Source organism: Lepidochelys olivacea (genome assembly GCF_965140295.1).
Source record: "Lepidochelys olivacea isolate rLepOli2 genome assembly, chromosome: 3".
Lineage (NCBI taxonomy): Eukaryota > Metazoa > Chordata > Testudines > Cheloniidae > Lepidochelys > Lepidochelys olivacea.
Genome location: NC_140413.1, coordinates 99,160,106 through 99,180,697, shown reverse-complemented (window position 1 = coordinate 99,180,697; position 20,592 = coordinate 99,160,106). Strand labels below are relative to the sequence as shown.

The 20,592-nt window shown below is 41.2% G+C and overlaps 1 protein-coding gene across 1 annotated transcript in view; it reads right to left on the bottom strand.

Annotated features, from left to right (window-relative positions):
- Window positions 1-18,883, bottom strand: part of LAMA2 (laminin subunit alpha 2) — a 458,477-nt gene extending 439,594 nt beyond the window's left edge. Inside the window, exon 1 of the mRNA XM_084624485.1 lies at window positions 18,749-18,883. Coding sequence (XP_084480611.1) covers window positions 18,749-18,842 — 94 coding nt within the window. The 5' untranslated portion in view covers window positions 18,843-18,883. The remainder of the gene's footprint in view (window positions 1-18,748) is intronic.
- Window positions 18,884-20,592: the final 1,709 nt, after the last annotated feature.

Sequence of the window (20,592 nt, the reverse complement as noted above, 5' to 3'; positions counted from 1 at the left end):
GTCTAATACAATGGTACTAATTCAGAAGGCTTTCTGCCGAGCTGCAGAAAGCTCAACTTGCTCAAAGAGAAATCCTCCAAGCTTTAGATATTTTGAAGATACACTGCCAATTAAATGTGCATTTTCAATTTAAAAACATATTGAGAGGGGTTAGTACAAGTGGTGGAATCTCATAGATCAGTTATACTGTACTATGTCATTAACAGAAAACAACTCTGTACTGCTAATGAATGGCTTATTCTGTTTAAGCTGCATATTGTATATGCCATTTTTAACTTTCTTCAGTTATGTTTTTTTTTTAATTGTTATAGTGGGGGCTAGATATCATCCTAGGGTCTGAAAGTGGCACAAAGAAAAAAACAAGTAATTTTAACCACTGCCTGGTTTGAGAGGCAAAACATACCTCTAGTGCTGCTCTGTCAGTTACACCACCTTATGAAGATTCTCCACAAAATATGTGGACAATTGCACCCCGAATTCACATATGCTATTGCAATGACTTCAGGCACACATAAATCACTAGCACTGGTCATTTGCATGAACAGTATTGGGATTTGCTCACACTACATAGGCACAAGTATTGCATGCCTAATGGGTTTTTTTTAATCAAACCCAAAATGTTTTAGTTCATACAATACATTTATTTAAAAGGCAAGGTTTTCAATTTATTCCATGGCACCTTCTCCCCCCAGAGGAATTCCATGCTCCTATACAACCACGCATTAGCATACAAGATTTAGAAAATACATGTATAATAAAAGCTGCTGTAATGAGTATTTTTGCATACACATATATAAAGACATAATAATAAAAGAAAATATTGCTGTATATTTATTTTTCCACATCTGACAAATATTCAGGAACAAATGTATAGCAATAGTTTTGCATCCACCAGAGATGCCTGCAGCACAGGGGAAGGTCCCAAATAGGTTATTAGGTGATACGTTTCCTTACATGCATGCCATGTATATATGCAGCCAGTATTACAGGATGCCACAGCATATTGCTTTGCAGCAGGATACAGACCATTCAGCAGCTAGCACAGATGACCAGGGTGCTAATGCTACTGCCTTCCACTAGAACTACTAGTATACGTGTGGGAAAGTGCCTTACTAAGCAAGATGCTGTGGGCCAAGTGCCAACTGTGTGAAATTTAATTTGTGTGATCTAAGGAAAACTGGAAAATATATTTAAAATAGGACACATGCATTGCAGTGTTAATTGGCAGTGAAACTGAAGGAAGATAGCAATGACAACAGGGAAGTAATGGGAGCATTGTGAGAGTACTGACCCACGGAGAGATGGTTTTAGGTTATGTCTTAGGTTATGTAGAAACACTATAGCAGCACAGCTGAAGCACTGCAGCTGTGTCGTAGTGTAGACACATACTACGACACATGGAAGAGGTTCTTCTGTTGCTGTAGTAAATCCATTTCTCCAAGAGGCTGTACCTAGGTCAATGGAAGAATTTATTTCCAGTCAACCCAAAATTATCCCCCCCACACCCTCCAATTTCTCAGTTTAGTCAATGAACCAAAAAAATCAGTCGGTCATGCTGATTTACTCCCAACACCCCTGTGAGATACAGAAGTGCTATAAACCCCACCATTTTGCAGATGGGAACTGAGGTAACTAGTAACCAAAAGCCAGATTTTCAAAGGTATTTAAGTACCTCAAGATGCAGATGCAAGATGCAGAAGCCTAGCAGAATTTTTTAAATAACCTAGGTGTGTAACTCCCTTTTCCATCCCATTGTACATATGAAGTGTGGGGCAAAGCAGAGGTTTAAATCTGGGTCACTTTAGTGTATTAGTTGGGATATTAGCTGGTCTCTGCTACAGACCACCAAATCACACTAGGGAACAGGATGACCACCTCCTTACATTCCTATCTATAATGTGTAGAGGGGAGAAAATCTGTTATCCTGAGGGACTTCAATTAGAGTGGCATATGCTGGACATCTCATGCTGCCAGTACTAAAAAATCCTTGGAATTTTTAAACATTATATATGACAATTTCCTAGCTCAAAAAAGTGTTGTAGCCAACATGGAGGAATTCTATATTAGACCTTATCCCAGCAGATAAAGAGGAACTGATCACAGAACTAAAAATAAATGGTAACTTGGATACAAGTGATCAAGAGTTGATCACATTTATAATGTTGAAGCAGAATAGAGTCCGGACCAGTAATATATATACTTGGTGCTTTAATAGGACCAATTTCACAAAGCTGAAAACAATTATGAGCCAAATCAGCTGGGAAGAAGACTTTCATCAGAAATGTGAATGATAATTAGGAATCATTTAAGAACACCTTATTAAGAGGCCATAATCCCACAAATGAGGAAAAACACCATGCTAGTTAAAAAAAATCAACCTGATTTACAGAGAAAGTGAAGGCAGATATATTTATAAATTAAATATATAAAACAAATGGAAGAAAGGAGAAGTTGATAGTAATTAATATAAATCAGGAATTGTAGAAAATTAATAAGGGAAGCCAAGGGACACAAGGAGAACTCTATGGCCAGCAGAGTTCAGGACAATGAGAAGGAGTTTTTAAAATATATTAGGAACAAAAATAATCTTGCCTATAGTATTGGTCCATTACTAGATGGAAATGGTAAAATTATTACTAATAATGCAGAAAAGGCAGACATGTTCAATAAATATTTCTGCTCTGTATTTGGGGAAAAACTAATGACAGTCTCATCATATGGTGTTGATAACACTCTTTGCATTCCACTAGTATCTCTATGGGATGTCAAACAGAAGCTACTAAAGTCAGACATTTTTAAAGCAGCAGATCCAGATAACCTGAATCCAACAGTTTTAAAAGACCTAGCTAAGGAGTGTGCTAGATCATTAGATTTTCAACAACTCTTGAAGCACTGGGTAAGTTCCACAAGACTGGAAGAAAGCTAATGTTGTGCCAATTTCCATAAAGGCTAAATGGGATCATCTAGGTAATTAAAGGCCTGCCTGCATAACATTGATCCCAGGAAAGATAATTGAGTGGCTGATCTTGGAATCAATTAATAAAGAATTGAAGGTGGGTAATATAATTAATGCAAATCAACATAAATTTATAAAAAATAAATGCTGTCGAACTAACTTGATTTTTTTTTCATGAGATTACATGTTTGGTAGATAACAGTAATAGTGTTAATGTAATATAGGTGTTTGACTTGGTACTGCATAACATTTTGACTAAAAAACTAGAAAGATATAAAATTAACATGCCACACATTACATGGATTAAAAACTGGCCAACTGCTAAATCTCAAAATGTAACTTTAAACAGGGAATGATCATCAAGTAGGTGTGTTTCCAAGCGGGTCCCACATGGATAGGTTCTTGGCACTACACAATTTAACATTTTAAGTAATGACCTGGAAAAAAATATAAAATCATCACTGAAAAAGTTTGCAGATGACAAGTTGAGGGAGTGACAAATAATGAAAAGGACAAGTCACTGATTCAGAACTATCTATATTACTTAGTAAACTGGGCTCAAGCAAACACTGCATGTTCTTAATATGTCTAAATGTAAACGTATTCATCTCGGAACAAAGAATGTAGCCCATACTTACAAGATGGGTGATTCCATCCTGGGAAGCAGTGTCTCTGAAAAAGATCTGGGGGGTCATGGTGGATAATTAGCTGAACGTGAGCTTCCAGTGTGATGTGGTGGCCAAAAGAACTAATACGATCCTAAGATGCATAAAGAGGGGAATCTCAAATGGTAGTAAAAAGGTTATTTTACCTCTGTATTTGGCACTGGTGCAACCTCTGCTGGAATATTGTGTCCAGTTCTAGTGCTCACATTTTAAGTGAACTTGTATACCTGTCCTTCTGAGCATACAAGGGGAATTGTGGGAAGGCATTGGAGAACTATCAGCACTCAACTGATTTAGCCTTCATCCTTGCTGCAAAGTTTGCAGGTTACCAGCCCAAATGCAAGCAGTACCAAAGGTCTAGCCTATACCTCCAGCTGTGCCAGCTAGCCAGGTTTAAAGCACCACCAAAGTCTGGTGAGAGGGTTTTGTGTGTGGATGAGAGGGGAGGTATAGGCAGGCAACACCCAAGTAAGAACCCAAGTAAACTCTGCAGTGAAGACATAACCCTAGGAGCAGACCAAGGAACGAGTTCCATGTATTAGAACAAATGTATAGGCAAAGTTTGGGTCATGGGGGGTTTGGATTCCAGATACTACAGTGATGAGCATGGTATAAGAACGTATACTGAATAGAATAGAAGCCCTGGATTCTGATGACTACACAAAACCATTCAAGATCGCTTTTATGATTAACTGCATCATCAGACACACTCCGTAAATATATAGTCCTGTAATTGAAAGTTTTAATAAAACTTTAGGAATAAATAGGGCTGTTGATTAATCGTAGATAACTCATACGATTAACTCAAAAGATTATTCGCAGTTTTACTTTCACTGTTAAACAACAGAATGGAATTGAAATTTATTAAATATTTTTGAATGTTTTTCTACATTTTCAAATATATCTGTGATGATTTGCCCCCTTTAGGATGCCACCTTAGGTTCTGAAATTCCACTGAGACTATCTATTATGCCAGCCTGGGTACCCTTTTAACCTGTCTTGCTGAGCCCAGCTATTCCATTAAGCCTCCTCCAGCACACACACAGGCAGGGCCACACCAAACTGCAGAATGAAACAGACACTGAGATCAGTTCTGTGAAGGCTCAGCTTAAGGGACTTACCCTAGCACTCAGGTGTCCACCTCCCTTGGGGTGTAGACCCAAAGATATATTATGAAATCCACCTCCTCCCTCAATGTGGAGGAAGGTATGCACAACCTCTTGTCCCCCGCCATCCAATTGTGAATTGTACAACTGGGGTTATATTATAAACAAGAAATACATTTATTAACTACAAAAGGTGAATTTTAAGTGAATATAAGATAATAGACAGAACAAAGCAGATTACTGAGCAAATAAAATGAAATACACAAGCTAAGCTTAATATACTTAAACAGGTTACAAAATGTAATTGCTCATCCTAAATATTATCACAGATAGATTACAGAAAGTCTTGAAAGGCAGCTGCACTGGCCTGCAGCTGGAGATTTCAGGTATTTCCACTCACAGACTGGATGTCCTCCCAGCTTGGGCTCAACCCTTCTCCCCCCAGTTCAGTTCTTGCTTCCAGGTGTTTTTCAGTGTCTCTTTGGGTGGGGTGGCAGAGGAGAACCTTGATGATGAGAACTCCCCTGCCTTACATAGCTCTTGTGTATGGCAGGAACCCTTTGTCTCCCAGTGGAAGAACAATGGCATTCCAACGGGTGGGTCCTGTACCAGGTGACTCAGACCCATGTCTCTGCAGGGCTGGGGCAGCCATTACTTGTAGGCTGTCTGGAGTGTCCACAGGAAGACTAAGCTTTTTCATAATCCATTGTCTCTGCTAATGGCTCATTAGCCCTGTCTGGCTTTTCCATTGTTGTAGCTGAAGGGCTGTTTGAGGTGACACCCAAAGTAACACATTTGAAATATAGATATATAGTTAATATTCTAACTTCAGATACAGAAATGATACAGGCATACAAATTGGATAATCACATTCAATAAATCATAATGTTTCCAATGATATCTTACATGAGCCATCTTGTATAAAGTATATATCTTATGTCATTCATATCATAAGCATATTTTCATAAAGAATATGGAGTGAAACATCACTATTTCAATTACAACACAGAATACAAAGTGTATAGTGCTCACTTTATATTTTATTGGAAATATTTCACTGTAAAAATGATAAACAAAAGAGATAATTTCAATTCACCTCATACAAGTATTGTTGTGCAATCTCTATCATGAAAGTGCAACTTACAAATTTAGATTTTTTTTGTTACATTGCTGCAGTCAAAAACAAAACAACGTAAAACTTTAGAGCCTATAAATCCACTCAGTCCTGCTTCTTGTTCAGCCAATCGCTAGGACAAACAAGTTTGTTTACATTTATGGGAGATAATGCTGCCTGATTCTTATTTACAATGTCAAGTGAGAACAGGCATTCGCATGGCACTTTTGCAGCTGGCATTGCAAGGTATTTACATGCCAGATAAGCTAAACATTTGTATGCCCCTTCGCGCTTTGGCCACCATTCCAGTGCTTCCATCAGCTTCCATGCTGATGACACTAGTTAAAAAAAATAAGATGTTAATTAAATTTGACTTAACTCCTTTGGGGAGAATTGTATGTCTCCTGCTCTGTTTTACTTGCATTCTGCCGTATATTTCATGTTATAGTAATCTCTGATGACTCAGCACGTGTTCTTAAAATGAAGAACATTTTCGCTGCCGAGCTTACAAAACACAAAGAAGGTACCAATGTGAGATTTCTAAAGATAGCTAGCTACAGCACTCGAAACAAGGTTTAAGAATGTGAAGTGCCTTCCAAAATCTGAGAGGGATGAAGTGTGGAGCATGCTTTCAGAAGTCTTAAAAGAGCAACACTCCAATACGGAAACTACAGAACCCAAACCACCAAAAAAGAAAATCAACCTTCTGCTGGTGGCAGCTGACTCAGATGATGAAAATAAACATGCATTGGTCCACACTGCTTTGGATCATTATCAAGCAGAGACCATCACAGCATGGATGCATGACCTCTGGAATGGTAATTGAAGAATGAAGGAACATATGAATCTTTAGTACATCAATATATTTGAAAAAGTAGAAAACATCCAAAAATATTTAAATAAATGATATTCTATTGTTAAACAGCACGATTTATCACACTATGAATTGTGATCAATTTTTTAATTGCAATTAATTTAATTGTTTGACAGCCCTAGTACTGTAATTAATAAATAATATTTAGCTCTTAATTAGGCTTGGAAAAATTAAATTTATTTATAATCAATGTTGTTTTTTAAGCATTTTTTAAAAATCAATTTAAATTTTCACAGTTGCAGGGAATTATGAGGGGTCAGACAAGAATTATTTAATGACAGTAGCAGCTGGGATTCAAAAAGTTAAAGCTTTATACCATTAAAACACAAACTGTCAACATCTCATGTCAAAACATACAAAGTAAATATCCTGAAGTTTTTACTACTCATTCACTAATCCATTTGTAACAAGCCTAATTCAGATGTCTAAATCACTGGATTCTGACGAAGTTCTCAAACAGCATTTTTCTTACTTTGTCTATCTGTAAATATATTTTCAGTTTGTGTATGTGGTAAAATTGATGTCTACCAGCATTTACTGATAAAAATCTAATCTTTCCCAACCTACTCTTAATATCATGCTTTTCATGTGTAGATCTCAAGGCACATTTCCAATTTATTTTTCTATCATACATGGATCCCTGCCCTCAGATCATGAAGATTCCCATTTCCCATCCCCAAACCTCCTAAGGAGAGGTCCTTCCAATTTCCTTCTCAACCTGTCACTCCCAGCTTCCCTGGGATGACTTCTTCCTGCTTCTCTCTCCTTTCCCATAGTGGTGGTTCTTTTTACCACCTTCAAAGCAGTTTTCCACACTGCTCTGGTGGCTCCACTTTTCATTGCCACCAAAGTAACTGTGCCTATTCCTGAAGCAGTGGAGAATGACAGGATCTTATGTTATAGGCATGAAGTCATACCCCAACTTTGCTTGATTTGTTTGAACATGACTGTGAGTCAAACCCATGAACCCAAGTCAACCAAATACATGCAGGTACTATCATCAATTAGGAGTAGGACAGGGTGTACTAGTAGCATTTGGATAGGATCCTCTAAAAGTATGTTTATTGTTCATTATAAAGTTTCATAAGTGTTCACTGGCATATCTCTGGTACAGCTGTTGCAGACCTTGTAATGACATTAGACTCTGAGTCAGAGATTTTCTGCTGGAGGAATCTGGCAGTGATGTCAGTCCTTGTCAAAATCTTATTGGTGATGAGTAATCTATGCTAAAATAACTGATTGCAATGACAGATGACTTTTTATATATTAATCCTGAGAAGTAATCTTATTACTTGACAGGACAAAAAAAACCCACATATTAATTTAAATTACTTTTCTTGGAAATCCTGTCAATAAAGGGCCTGAGTAAGAACACTGGTGTAATAGCCATTATAATGTTCAAGCTAGCCACAGTTTCACTCCATCTCACACACAGTGCAACAATATTCTAAGAGTTATCAAATTATTTTTGGGTACCTCATCAATTACTATCTGCTCTTCCTGATTGACAAGGCATCCAAGCTGCCATCAGTGAAGTAGGAACCAAGCATCTATGATTGGCTACAGAAACTGGTTTGGAAGGACAATGACGTGCAGTCCCTAGTAGGATGCCTACTATGAACTAGTTTAGTGGCAGCCAGCAAAGGAGTCCCACTGCTGCCTTTAAGACATTCAAATTACAGATTACCAGTCAGTTCTGTCTGTTTATTTTACAATGGAGGGGTGTTTCAGCCTTGACAGCAGCCTCAATTAGTAGTAGTATGTGGGTATTATCAGAGATATGCTTGGCATGATTCACCCTCGCAAAGCAAGACAAAGCCCCTGCTGCAAAGAGCTTACAGTCTAAAAAGTCAAGTAAAATAAGGGTGGGAGAGATGGAGACAAAACAAAATTGAAACATTTGTTTTATTATACATATATTTGAGGCTCATTAGCATTATCACCGTTGCATTTGGAACTTAGGAGAAAGTCCTGCTGCCTCTATTCAGAATTATGATCTTCTCCAAGTACTGTCAGTCCAAGTAGCCAGATTGACTGTGAAGACATTTGTGGGGGTGGAGTTCCTTCCTTCATTCTGAATTAATTAAAAGCTATTACTGGAGGTTGTAATTGGACACTTATTAACCAAAAGGACAAATTGTCTGAAACTGCACTGTAAATCTCAGGAAGGAGAATCAATCATAGAATTGTAGGACTAGAAGGGACCTTGAGAGATCATCTAGTCCAGTCCCCTGCCCTTGAGGCAGGACTAAATATTATCTAGACCATCTCTGACAGGTGTTTGTCTAACCTGATCTTAAAAACCTCCAATGATGGAGATTCCACAACTTTCCTAAGCAATTTGTTCCAGAGCTTAACTAGCTTGACAGTTAGGAAGTTTTTCCAAATGTCCAACCTAAACCGTCTGTGATGCTCTATGATTGAAATGTGACCATGTATAGTAACTCCTCACTTAACATCGTCCCAGTTAACGTTGTTTCGTTGTTGATCTACTAGAGAACATGCTCATTTAAAGTTGCGCAATGCTTCCTTATAACCTTTGTTTGGCAGCCGTCTGCTTTATCCACTGCTTGCAAGAAGAGCAGACCATTGGAGCTAGCAGGTGGGGGCTTAGAACCAGGGTGGGCCAGCAGGCCCCCCCATCAGCTCCCCTAAGTTCCCTGTGCGGCAGCTGCCCAGCAGGCTATGAATTGCTGGGCAATTTGGTTGTCCCGCCCCGCACTGCCATGTGCTGCTCCTGGGAGCCTCCTGCTTGCTATGCAGCGGGTAGCAGGGAAGAGAGGTGCTGATGGCAGGGTGTGTGTCTCTCTCTCACACATGCACCCCCCGGCACTTTGGAAAGTGGAGGGAGTGGTGCACTCCAGTGGGATAGTGTGGGTTCATCATCACATTCAGTTTCCGAGGGAATTTTTGCAGCCACTGCCATGGTCTATTGTGTCTCCTCTCTCTATTCGTACTGCCTTGTAGAGTGTGAGGCTACATTAACATGTTAACCCTTGAGCGCTCAGCCGAGTACAAGTTCATCATTTAGCAGCAAGGCATTCCCTGGGAAATATCTCACCCTCTTCCACCCTCTAACTCCACCCCCACCCTCAACCAAGCTTCACACTCATCATTGCTGTGTACAGTATTAAATTCTTTGTCTAAAACTTACTGTATGTGTGTGTATATATAATGTCTTTTGTCTGGCAAAAAAAGTTTCCCTGGAACCTAAACCCTGCCCTCATTTACATTAATTCTTATAGGGAAATTGGATTTGCTTAACATTGTTTCACTTAAAGTAGCATTTTTCAGGATCATAACTACAACGTTAAGTGAGGAGTTACTATTATTGTTGCTACCACTTTTAGACAGGTTGCAGCAACACTTGTACAAAGTATATCATGTAAGGTGTCAATGGAAAAGTCATGATTTGCTAAGTATGATTATCCTGTTTGTATGCATGTATTTTTGTATCTGAAGTTATGAATATTGGGTACAGATCTGTATCCCAAATGTTTGTTCGTTCCTGGGGTAACACCCACCAGCCAAAAACCAACATTGAAGCCAGACAGCTTTCTGTCGATGGCCCATCAAAGGCAATTTGCTCTCACAATGGGCCACACAAGAAACTCGTCCCTCCCATCAAGTCTTCCTTTGGACTCCTTAGCCTCCAAGTGGGCAATGGCTGCTCCTATGAGTCATCAAAGCCATGTAAGGGCATGTGACTTGCTCATGTGACCCTAGACTCCATCTTGTGCCTGTAATTTTCTACAAATTTAGATTGTGAGCTTTATTTGGGATAGTAGAATTCCATCCACATGGGAAAGGGCATCTGGAAACATCTCCTTCATTTTCCTTTTAAATTCTCTGGACTGGATTTCTAACAAGGAAGCTCTGAACGAGGACTGATGACCCCCAAGATAATTTGGATAATTTCCAGAGACACTTTTTCAAACTAGCATTTTCTTCCATCACTGCTTCAAACCTGACACAAGAACTTTGCAATCACTTGTATGTATATGATTTCCTTAACCATGTTAACTCTCTACTTCTTTTCTCTTAAAAATAGACCTTTAGATTTTAGTTACTAAAGGATTGGTCACAGCATGATTATTGGGTAAGATCTGAGTTATATATTGACCTGGTTGTGTGGCTGATTTCTTGAGATCAGAAGAAGACTTTGTTTGATAAAACTGGTTTTCAATAATCACTCATCATAAAATCTGGGTGGTGAAATAAGTGCTTAATGCCTAAGGAGATGGTATTTTTTACTTCTTGATAACCAGTGTGATGAGACAGAAATTTACTTTTGTTACTGCCTTGGAGATTCTATCTAATGGTAGAATCTCCCCAAATTGGTGGGTAGTCTGCCCTATTTCTCAGCAGTTTGTCCTGAATCTGGTATTATCAGCTGTGACCCACTGGGGCCCACTGACACCTCCCTTGCTGCCATTTAAGCCCATTGCTTCTTATCCTAGCCTCAGAGGTTAAGAAGACATCAAGTGTCTTTTGTTTTCTCTGAATTAGATGACCGGAACCTGCTATGCCTGAAGGATATAAAGAGGAAAGTTGACACTAAAAATCTCCTTCTGAAGTTCTGTACACTAAACAACTATTGCTTCTGGTATCAACAACCTCAAAGAAACCAGTCTATTCAGGGAGTTGTCAACTGCTTCCAAAAGTTTAAAATATGTGTTAATCTCCCAAAGTTCAGTATGTAGTAAAGACACAACGATATATAGTAGCCTTAAGAACATGATTACAAATAGGACAAAGCAAAACTGGTAAAAAATAAGAAAATTCACACTGATTTGTTTTGTGTCCTATGTGTAACCTCAAAAATATCAATTTGAGGGGCAAAAGAATTCAGATTGATTGGCAAGACCCATTTCTAGTCCAAAAATTTGAGCTTTCAAATTTTAACATCTTCAGATTTTCCTCAGAAGCATCATGGCAGTCATCTTTTGTGCTATTGGCTTGTGGAGATAAAACCAGGAAGATTAAACTAAAGCACCAAACTAAAACATACATTTACATTGCCTATGATACACAGACCAGGTCAGGTGGAGGGAAAATACAAAAACACTCCTATGCCATCTTCAAAAGTGGCAAAGGGATCTGTTCCAGTTCCTGTACCCCTGTATCCCTCTACCCATGCTGTGACCAAGAAGGAAAGTTAAGCAGAGGCACTAAGCTAAACTCCAAGAAAGGTATCTGTGGCCAGACCTTTCCAGTGCAAAAGTGAAGACAGCAGACCAGATGATAGCAGTTTCCTCTCACTTTGGAAATGCACTTAGCATGAACAGGCAGTGGAAGACAATGAACAGGCTGAGGATGACTGGGAGCTCCTGCTGCTCATCTAGAGACACAGACCCAACCCATCTCTCTGTAGCCAGAGGCTGATTTCCTATAGCTGGAGGTGCAGATGGACGTTGTAACTTTGGAGGCAGCAGTAGTCAACCCAGGAACCTCCTTTGCTTCACGTCACCAAGAGTGGGCTTCTCCCTCAGACTTGCCACTCTTTGTGCTACTCTTTCCCTCCTTCCCCTATATTCTCTAGAGATGAAGCAGCTTCCCTTAAGGGGAGGAGGCATGTAGCCTTAATCAACAACTCTGAACAACCAGAGGGAAGCAGTTATGATATGTTCCCTTTAAGGCCACCAAACTGTAATCTAGAACCTTAGTTCTGGTGAAAGTTATTCTAGTGCATGAGCAATTAGTGCTTGGAGCAGACTGCTAGAATTCCTGTAATAAGAACATGAGAGCAGCCATACTAGGTTAGTCCAAAGGTCCATCTAGCCTAGTATCCTGTCTTCCAACAGTGGCCAATGCCAGGTGCCCCAGAGGGAATGAACAGAACAGGGAACTATCAAGTGAACCATCCCGTCGTTCATTCCCAGCTTCTGGCAAACAGAGGCTAGGGATACCATCCCTGCCCATCCTGGCTAATAGCCATTGATGGACATTAATAAAGAGAGGACCATCATTTATCCCACAAGATTCAGCCTCAGACTTGCTTTCTGCACTAAGCAAAACAATAACAACCAATAACAATTGCAGTAATGTGGCAGCAGTAACTAGCTTGTTTCTCATCAGGCTCCCACAGCATCATCTCCTCTGATGGCCTGGAGTTCATTGTTGCAGGAGTATAAACAGGTGCTACATAGGTTCCATTGTGAAAGGAGTTACATGTAGAATGCAAGTTCCCTGACTAATACATGGATGGGACTATAAGAGCTACCACAATGGTGACTCTTGAGGTGGCGGCAACAGGGTCTGGGGTGGTCCTGTGCTGAAACAGCTTCTATGGTTGTTAATAAAGCCAGACCTGAGGAAAGGAACTTGACATGCACTCTAGTTTGGAGCTTTATTTTATCTTCCTTCACTGGTGTTCTGGTCACGGGCAGCTAGTGGAATATTAAGGGAAGGGCATCAAGTGCCGGGGGCATGAAGAGTTAGTGTTTGCCAAATCCAACCATGCCATAGGGCAAGGAGCAAGAAAGAAGCTGGGAGACTGACGGACTTGGGTTTTTCCCTGGACTGAGGTAACTCAAATCCATCTATCTACTGCTTTGAGAAGAAGCTGAACCAGGTTTCCACATGGAATTTGTATTTTGCTCATCCTAGAAATAATCATTTTCAAAAGATTGCTCCAAATGAGTTTGCTCCTCTGTAAGGTCCGTGATGTGAAGTGATCATGGTCTTAAATTTCAGTATCCCAGTGTGAGGAAAATATATACAGTTTCTCACTGATGCCTAGTACATAGAGTTAAAAACATCTAAAGTACTTCTTCACATACCAAATAAGTCATTTTGAAACCCAACGCTTCCAAATAATGTTGCAATAGGAACCAGCAGCAAAGGGGTTAAGTACCATGAAACATATCAGAGCAGGATTAGATCTGTTACAAGATTCTAATATTCTTTGACAGAACAAAATCCTCCAGAGAGAGTATTCTATATCAGAATATAAGGATTGCCCTACTAGGTCAGAGCAATAGTGCATTTAGTTTAGTATTCTGTCTCAAACACCAATCAATACCAGATGCTTCAGAGCCTAAATCCACATAATACTCTGAAGATTTAATATTTGTAATGGGACCTTCATATTAACAGATATATCTGTATCCTTATTAATCCAACTCCCTGAAGTTTCCATGCTTTGGGGCCAGATCCTAACATCTGGGTTCTTTTATTGTGCCCACTGCACTGGTATCTGAGTGCTCATGGGAGTTCTGCACAGAGTGAGCTTGCAGAATTGAACCCATGAACAGGCTGTGTGGCAGTCATTCTATATAAATAGAGTAATAACTTTTCTGAACAGGACAAGGCAAACACAGAACCTTAGCAACAATAAAAACAAGTGGGCAGCCTATCTGATTCTGGATCTGTATAGAGACTAGGGAAAGTTGTTTTCTGTGCTATTGTCAGCAGTCAGGAAGGAGGACAGGTTAGAGATAGCATGCTTGTCCCCTTCCCTAACCCATTCCCAGTAGATAAGAGAAGGCAAAGAGATAATACATGAAGTAGAGTCACAAAAATGCCACTAAATGGTGCTGCATATAGTGACAAAATAATTGTGGGGATCACTGTTACTCTGCATCATTATGCACTGACAGCATCACAATGAAGTCACAGGATACTTTATGGCTCTTTGCAACTCCATTTGATACATTATCCTTTTGCATTCTCCTGTCTACTGGAACTGAGGTGGGGTAGGGGTCAAGCCTGCTATCTCTTACCTTTCCTCCTTCCCGCTGACAGTAGGGGAAAGGAATTCAAGAGACTCCAGGAATCAGCAATGACATGAGACCAGGCAGGCAAAAGAGCTTCCATCAGACTCCAGAAAAGCCATATGTGGTGCCCAAAAGAATGGCATACAACTCTAGAACCACTGACTGAGTATCACTGTTCTACCTCTGTGGCCTCAGTGTGTTTTTCCTGATACTTAATCTATATTTCTCTTTCATTTATTTCTTCCTATTTCATATATGAGACATTGTAGGTAATTTGGACTCAGATTCTGATGCCATTCGTCATGTTCAGGAACACCTTTCTTCACAAATAAGGAGTACAGTGCTCCTCAGCATAAGTATCAGGTTCTGGTCCTTACTGCTTACACCTTTCAGCTATTTGCAGGATTATGTTCACTCCCCAGTAAGACACTTAGTTTTTCAATCTCTCCAAGCTCATAGAGATGTTTGTTGCTCCTTTCTGAATTCCCACCAATTTGTCTATTTCTAATATTCTAGAAGGAGGATGAAGCCCAGTCAGGCTTTAAAAAGGGCTACTGTCTATCTCCTTGGCATTTTTACTTGAATTATAAAATACCCAAACCTACAGGAAATAGCATTGTAAAATACACTTGGGGCAAGTCTACATTACAAAATTAAGTCTACCGAAGTTATGTTAATTTACAGCCTTTGCAGTAATTGAATCAGTTTTACACATTCACACTATACTCCTTGTGTCAGCAGTGCACATCCTCAGCAGGAGTGATTGCACCAATTTATTTGTCAGTGTGGAGCATTGTGGGATGGCTTCTGAAAGGCAGCAATAGTCAATGTAAACAATGCAGTGTTTACACTGACGTGACGTCAACCTAACTACATCAACTTCAGCGCTACGCTTCTCATGGAGGTGGAGCTAAGTCGGTGTTGTGGGAGAGTTATATTGATGGACGTTACATTTTAGTGTAGACACTTACAGAGTCATGTCAATGTAAACTGCCTTGTATTGACCTAACTCTGTAGTGTAGACCAGGGCTTATTCTGACCCAGACATGATGCTGTTAGTTTATGAGGAATTCTCCAAAAATATTTACTGTTCAGTCTACAGAACAAATAACATCTGTAGCAGAGAACAATACACAAAATTAACTCCAGGTTTCTGACCACAGTAAATCTCCAAGCAACTTAAAATGTAGAATTACATTCATGTTCATATTTGAGGTACAAGATGTTCTTGAACTTTCCATATTGCCCTTTAAAAATGTAAATTCCATGTGACGTCTTAGTGCTGTTTTCCAAACTGTTCAAGACATGTTGAATAGTTTCCTCCTCCCCCCCAAATCTCTCAGATTGCTGCCAAAGTTACACAGTAGCATTAACCATACAGTATTATTCATTAAATAAAGAATTAACTGAAAAAAAACAAACTGTGAACATAAACTTACAAACTTAAGGCCAGTTCTAGTTCCCACTGAAGTCAGTGTTAAAATTCCCACTGATTTCACTGAGATCAGACTTTGGACCTTAAAATCACAGTACAGTTGACTGTATCATTCTTCAGCAGTAGAGGGATCTCTCTATAGTGTGTGAGAACCACCTAGCAGCTGTAGCCCAGCTTAAAAAGAGATTAGGGACAATTACAAATAAAATGGAAAACTGTCAGCCCAGTACTAGAATTCAGCAGTGAGGTCTAAAAGGTCCCATTTTCACTTAGTTTAACATTCCATTACAAGAAGTGCTAGAGTTCCTCTTTGAATTAATGGGACTCATATAGCATAAAACTAACAGTGTGGCAGCCCAAAATAAAGAAGTAGATCAGCAGTTCCCAAACTGTGGGTCAGGACCCCAAAGTGGGTCACAACCCCATTTTAATGGGGGTCACCAGGGCTGGTATTAGACTTCCTAGGGCCGAAGCCCAAGCCCCACCAACCGGGGCCAAATCCAAAGCCTGAGCCCTGCTGCCTGGGACCGAAGCCAAAGCCCGAGGGCTTCAGCCGTGGGCAGCATAGCTCAGGTTACAGGCCTCCCAACTCAGGGCAGTGGGGCTCAGGCAGACTCAGGCTTCGGCCCCTACTCCTGTGGTGGAGTAGTCATTTTTGTTGTCAGAAGGGGGTCGGGGGCAATGAAATCTGAGAACAGCTGAAGTAGATGAAAACCAAAGACTCCCACTTCGTTCCTAAGAAGAAAGTAATGAGCAAGTTTCTTCATCATGGAGGTCAAAAACCCAAGACATGGATTAAAGAAAAACACATTCCCCAGCAATAAGAGATGGTTGGGGGCGGGGAGGAATGAAACCCTGCCAAAATGCATGTTTCTCTGGCTGAGAATTAAATTCTTCAGAGCAAAAGCAAATGACAGTTATGGCAAATGTATGTAGTGCTGTATCTTTACTCTATCTTAAGATCTTCCTTACTCTTCAATATTTACAGTGAGTCATTTTCCAAAAGTAGTCAATATGGCTGGGTGAGATTTCTTGCCTTTGGTTTACTACAACTATTTAAGTTTTACGAAGAAGTTTTAGTCAACTGTCATCTATCTTCACATAGTTAAAGTTAGCATTAAGGAGTCAGCTGTTTGAGACACTTTTTTCTGAGACAATACATCATATTTTATAAAATAGGTGTCAAACCCCTGTACCCAAAACCTGAATGGAGGAAAAAACCCTAGATGAATCTGAAGCTGTGTGTTATTCTCAAGTTAAAGCATGATATCAAGGTCATTTAGGAGCTCATTGTTATTCTAGCTATTTTAATCATAGATTTATTATCACACACTCATGGTATCGCCTTACTGAATTCCTTTTTTTTTTTTTTTTTTTTTTTTTAGCAGAGCTAAAAATGTTTGGGTACGAAGAACAGGCTCTAAAACTTTTAAAAGTTTGTTTTCTTTAGCTTATTTCTTTTATGTGGCTTTTTATTAAAATTTCTTTTGTATCTGTACATCATCATCATCTTATTTCCACCTATAGTAATACAGACTTAGCAACAAAAAAACAAAACAAAAAAAAAGATTGTCCTTTCATTTTAAAGTTACTAATTAAGCACTGTGTAACTGCAAAATATTACTATAGACACAGCATTTTGGGTACTTGGGAAGGGCATGATCCCATTTCCCTTGAGGTGATATACTCTATTTTAAAAATTACTAGGAGTTTGAACACCACCACCATGTCTTCTAAACTATCATGAAACTACTGCATCAACCTATGATCTTGCTTAAAATTGGAATGCCATATAAAGACTGCATGCATTTACATAGATCTCAATATGTACTTCATTACAATCACAGAGAGATGCCTGTAGATGTAAGTTAGGTGGGGCATGGGCTGGACAGAAGTCATATTCAAGTTCATCCCTACCAAATCCAATAGAAAACTATGTGAGTATAACAGAAAATATCACACTTTGAGTTACAACTCCTGTATTTGAGAGACAAGGTGGGTAAGGTAATATCTTTTATTGGATCAACTTCTGTTGGTGAGAGAGACAGGCTTTTGAGCCACACAGAGCTCTTCCTCAGGTCTGGGAAAGATACCCCCAGCATCAAAGTGACATACAAGGTGGAACAGTTTGTTAAGCATAGTTACCACATACTGTAAGGGACCTTTCAAGACAGAGTGGCATTAATACCTCTGCAGTCATTGGACAAAAAGAGGGGGTTAGTGAATTACAGATATGGGAGTTCGTGTATTTCTCAAGCTGCAATGATCCCATTCGGTATTGTGTCTGAAATGGTCACTCACAATGTTGGGAACTGTATCTCCCCTATATTTTGAAACGGGAATAAGGAGAAATACTTGGCATGTGGCTTTTTCCTGAAACAGGGATTTGTGTGCGTGTTGTGAGAAGGGGTAGGGAAGGAATTAGTCAGGAATCAGATCTGTTCTCAGCTGGCACGTGAAAGAGCCTTTACTGCACGGTGTGCCTCAAAAGTTGAAGTGTCGGTCAGCCCCGCAGATGGGGGCGGCGGGCTGGGAACCGGACCCAAACCTGCTATGATCAGTACCGGCTGGGAGAGACACGGACAAGCAGCCCGCTGCCACTCGGACCCTGGCGGGCTGCTTCCCCGCTTAACGCACGGACACTTGGAGCCCGACCACCAAGTCTCTCCTCGGCCCACGGGCGATGCCAAGAGTGCTACCCCTGGCGAAACCCCAAGCCTGCCCTGGGGTCCCCTCGGGACTGTCACACCGAGTCCCCGCGTCCGCCGGAGACGGGGGCTGCTGAACTGCGGGCAACGGAGCCCCCTGAGCCTGATGGCGACGCGCTGCCCCGCCGCTCACAGCTCGGCCGCAACTCGCCAGCCCCCAACGCTACGGTACCTCTTTGCTGCGGCGGCTGCGGCTGAGCTTGGCTGCTGCACCGGCTGGCCAGCGCGCCGAGGAGCAGGAGGAGAGACAAGCTTCCCCGTGCCATTGCTCCTGAGCCGCGGCCTCTTCCCCCCGCTCAGCGAGGCGAGTGAGCCGCCGCCTGGGGGAGCGGAGGGAGGAGGCAGAGACCCTGCAGCCTCGGGGCGGGGGAAGAAGACACACCCCTGCCCCCCCCCCCCCGCAGCCCCTGCTCCGTCCCGCCGGGCGGCCTGCTCCTGCTGCCCCGACGCCGACGGGCGCCCTCCGGCGCGCCAGCCTCCAGCGGAGCTCTCCAGGGCACTGGCTGCGGCGGGTCCGGGCAGGATGGAGGGCTCCAAAAGCAAGGCGAGCCCCAGGAGTGCGGGACCACTGCGAGGCGCGGCCGGAGGCAAAAGCTGATGGCCCCGGGCTCTCACACTGCCTGCCACTCGCCACGCACATCACAGGCGGGCTTTGGGGCCCTCGGGGTGGGATTCCAAGGGGCTACGCCTGGGGCTCCCCTGGCCTCCCCTTCAGCTGGTGCGGAACGTGCTCGCCGCAGCGGAGCGCTCCCCTGCTTCTCCTGGAACCGAGCGCGCTGCCAGGTGAAAACCCAGGTGCTGCCTGACCACGAGTCCAGGCTAAGAGACCGCTTTCTCCTTGAGCCCGCACAGCAGGCGTGACCGCTCTGATGTTTGTCTGTGGCAGATGGGGGAAAAGTTCTCCGGGAAGGGCCCTCAACTCTGGAATTTGCTTCCCCTACTGGGCTTGGGCTGTCCCGGGCCATTTACCATTACAAGATGGTGCAAAGCCCATCTCCAGTCATGTCTCAGAATCATGGACATTAAGGAGGGGAGACCTATCCTGATCACTCTAATCCAGCTCCCTGCCACTTGTGGATTGTTTCCTGTGGTACATGGAGCACTGCATATGCTTGAACTAGCCCCATACAGGGTTAAAGGTCAAATGCTGCTTCACCCGATACAAAGGCTGAGTAAGCAGGCTTTGTATTGGGTGCAGCAGACTTTTAATCCTGTGCAAGCCCCCCCCCCCCTTCTCCATCAGCCTTTATTGGGGTATTCCAGTGATGGCTTAATAGCAGAGAATCTTTGGCAAGCCAGCAGAACATCTGAGAGCTGGAGAGAGGAGTGTTTTCTCTTCAAGTGTGCTCTTCTAATTTTCCTTTTTTTAAATCATTGGAAAATCCTATACCAAAAAGCTACATGAAGAGAAAGTTAAAGTTACCTGGTCAAGCAATCAAAAGTCGGGAAATGCAAGTATATCAGTATGATTTTCCTGCTAGCTTAGACACACATCTGTGTGTACTACTGTATGTATGCCAGAGAGAGCCATGAAAAACATTTATATGAAAATTACAAACTAAACAATACTTACACAGCATTACAAATTAATTACAATGAGTAACTTTCAAAATTTGCTGGCATTGTAAAATCAATTTACAGCTGGTTCCCTCTATAGCTAACTGCCTTATCTCCTGAAGTGCACAAAAGGAAGGTTATGAGATTGGATTAAAATAAAATGTATAATACATGGCAGATTATTAAAATTATTAAACTATATACCTTAGAGGGGGAAAAAGAACTCAAAGTCAATTTTGTTGACTTGAATATGTCAAAGACAGGTTAAGACATTCTGACAATGAAAATAGTGTACATATAAAAGTTACTACAAACGTGTATCTGAGGTAGAAAAATGTATAATAGATTGTATTAGAAAAATGGAATTTAATAATGCAACTAGAGACTGCATTATGAGTCATCCACACAAAACTGAGTAGTTAAGATTGCACTTCCTGATGTGAATGCTTACCCATGCAT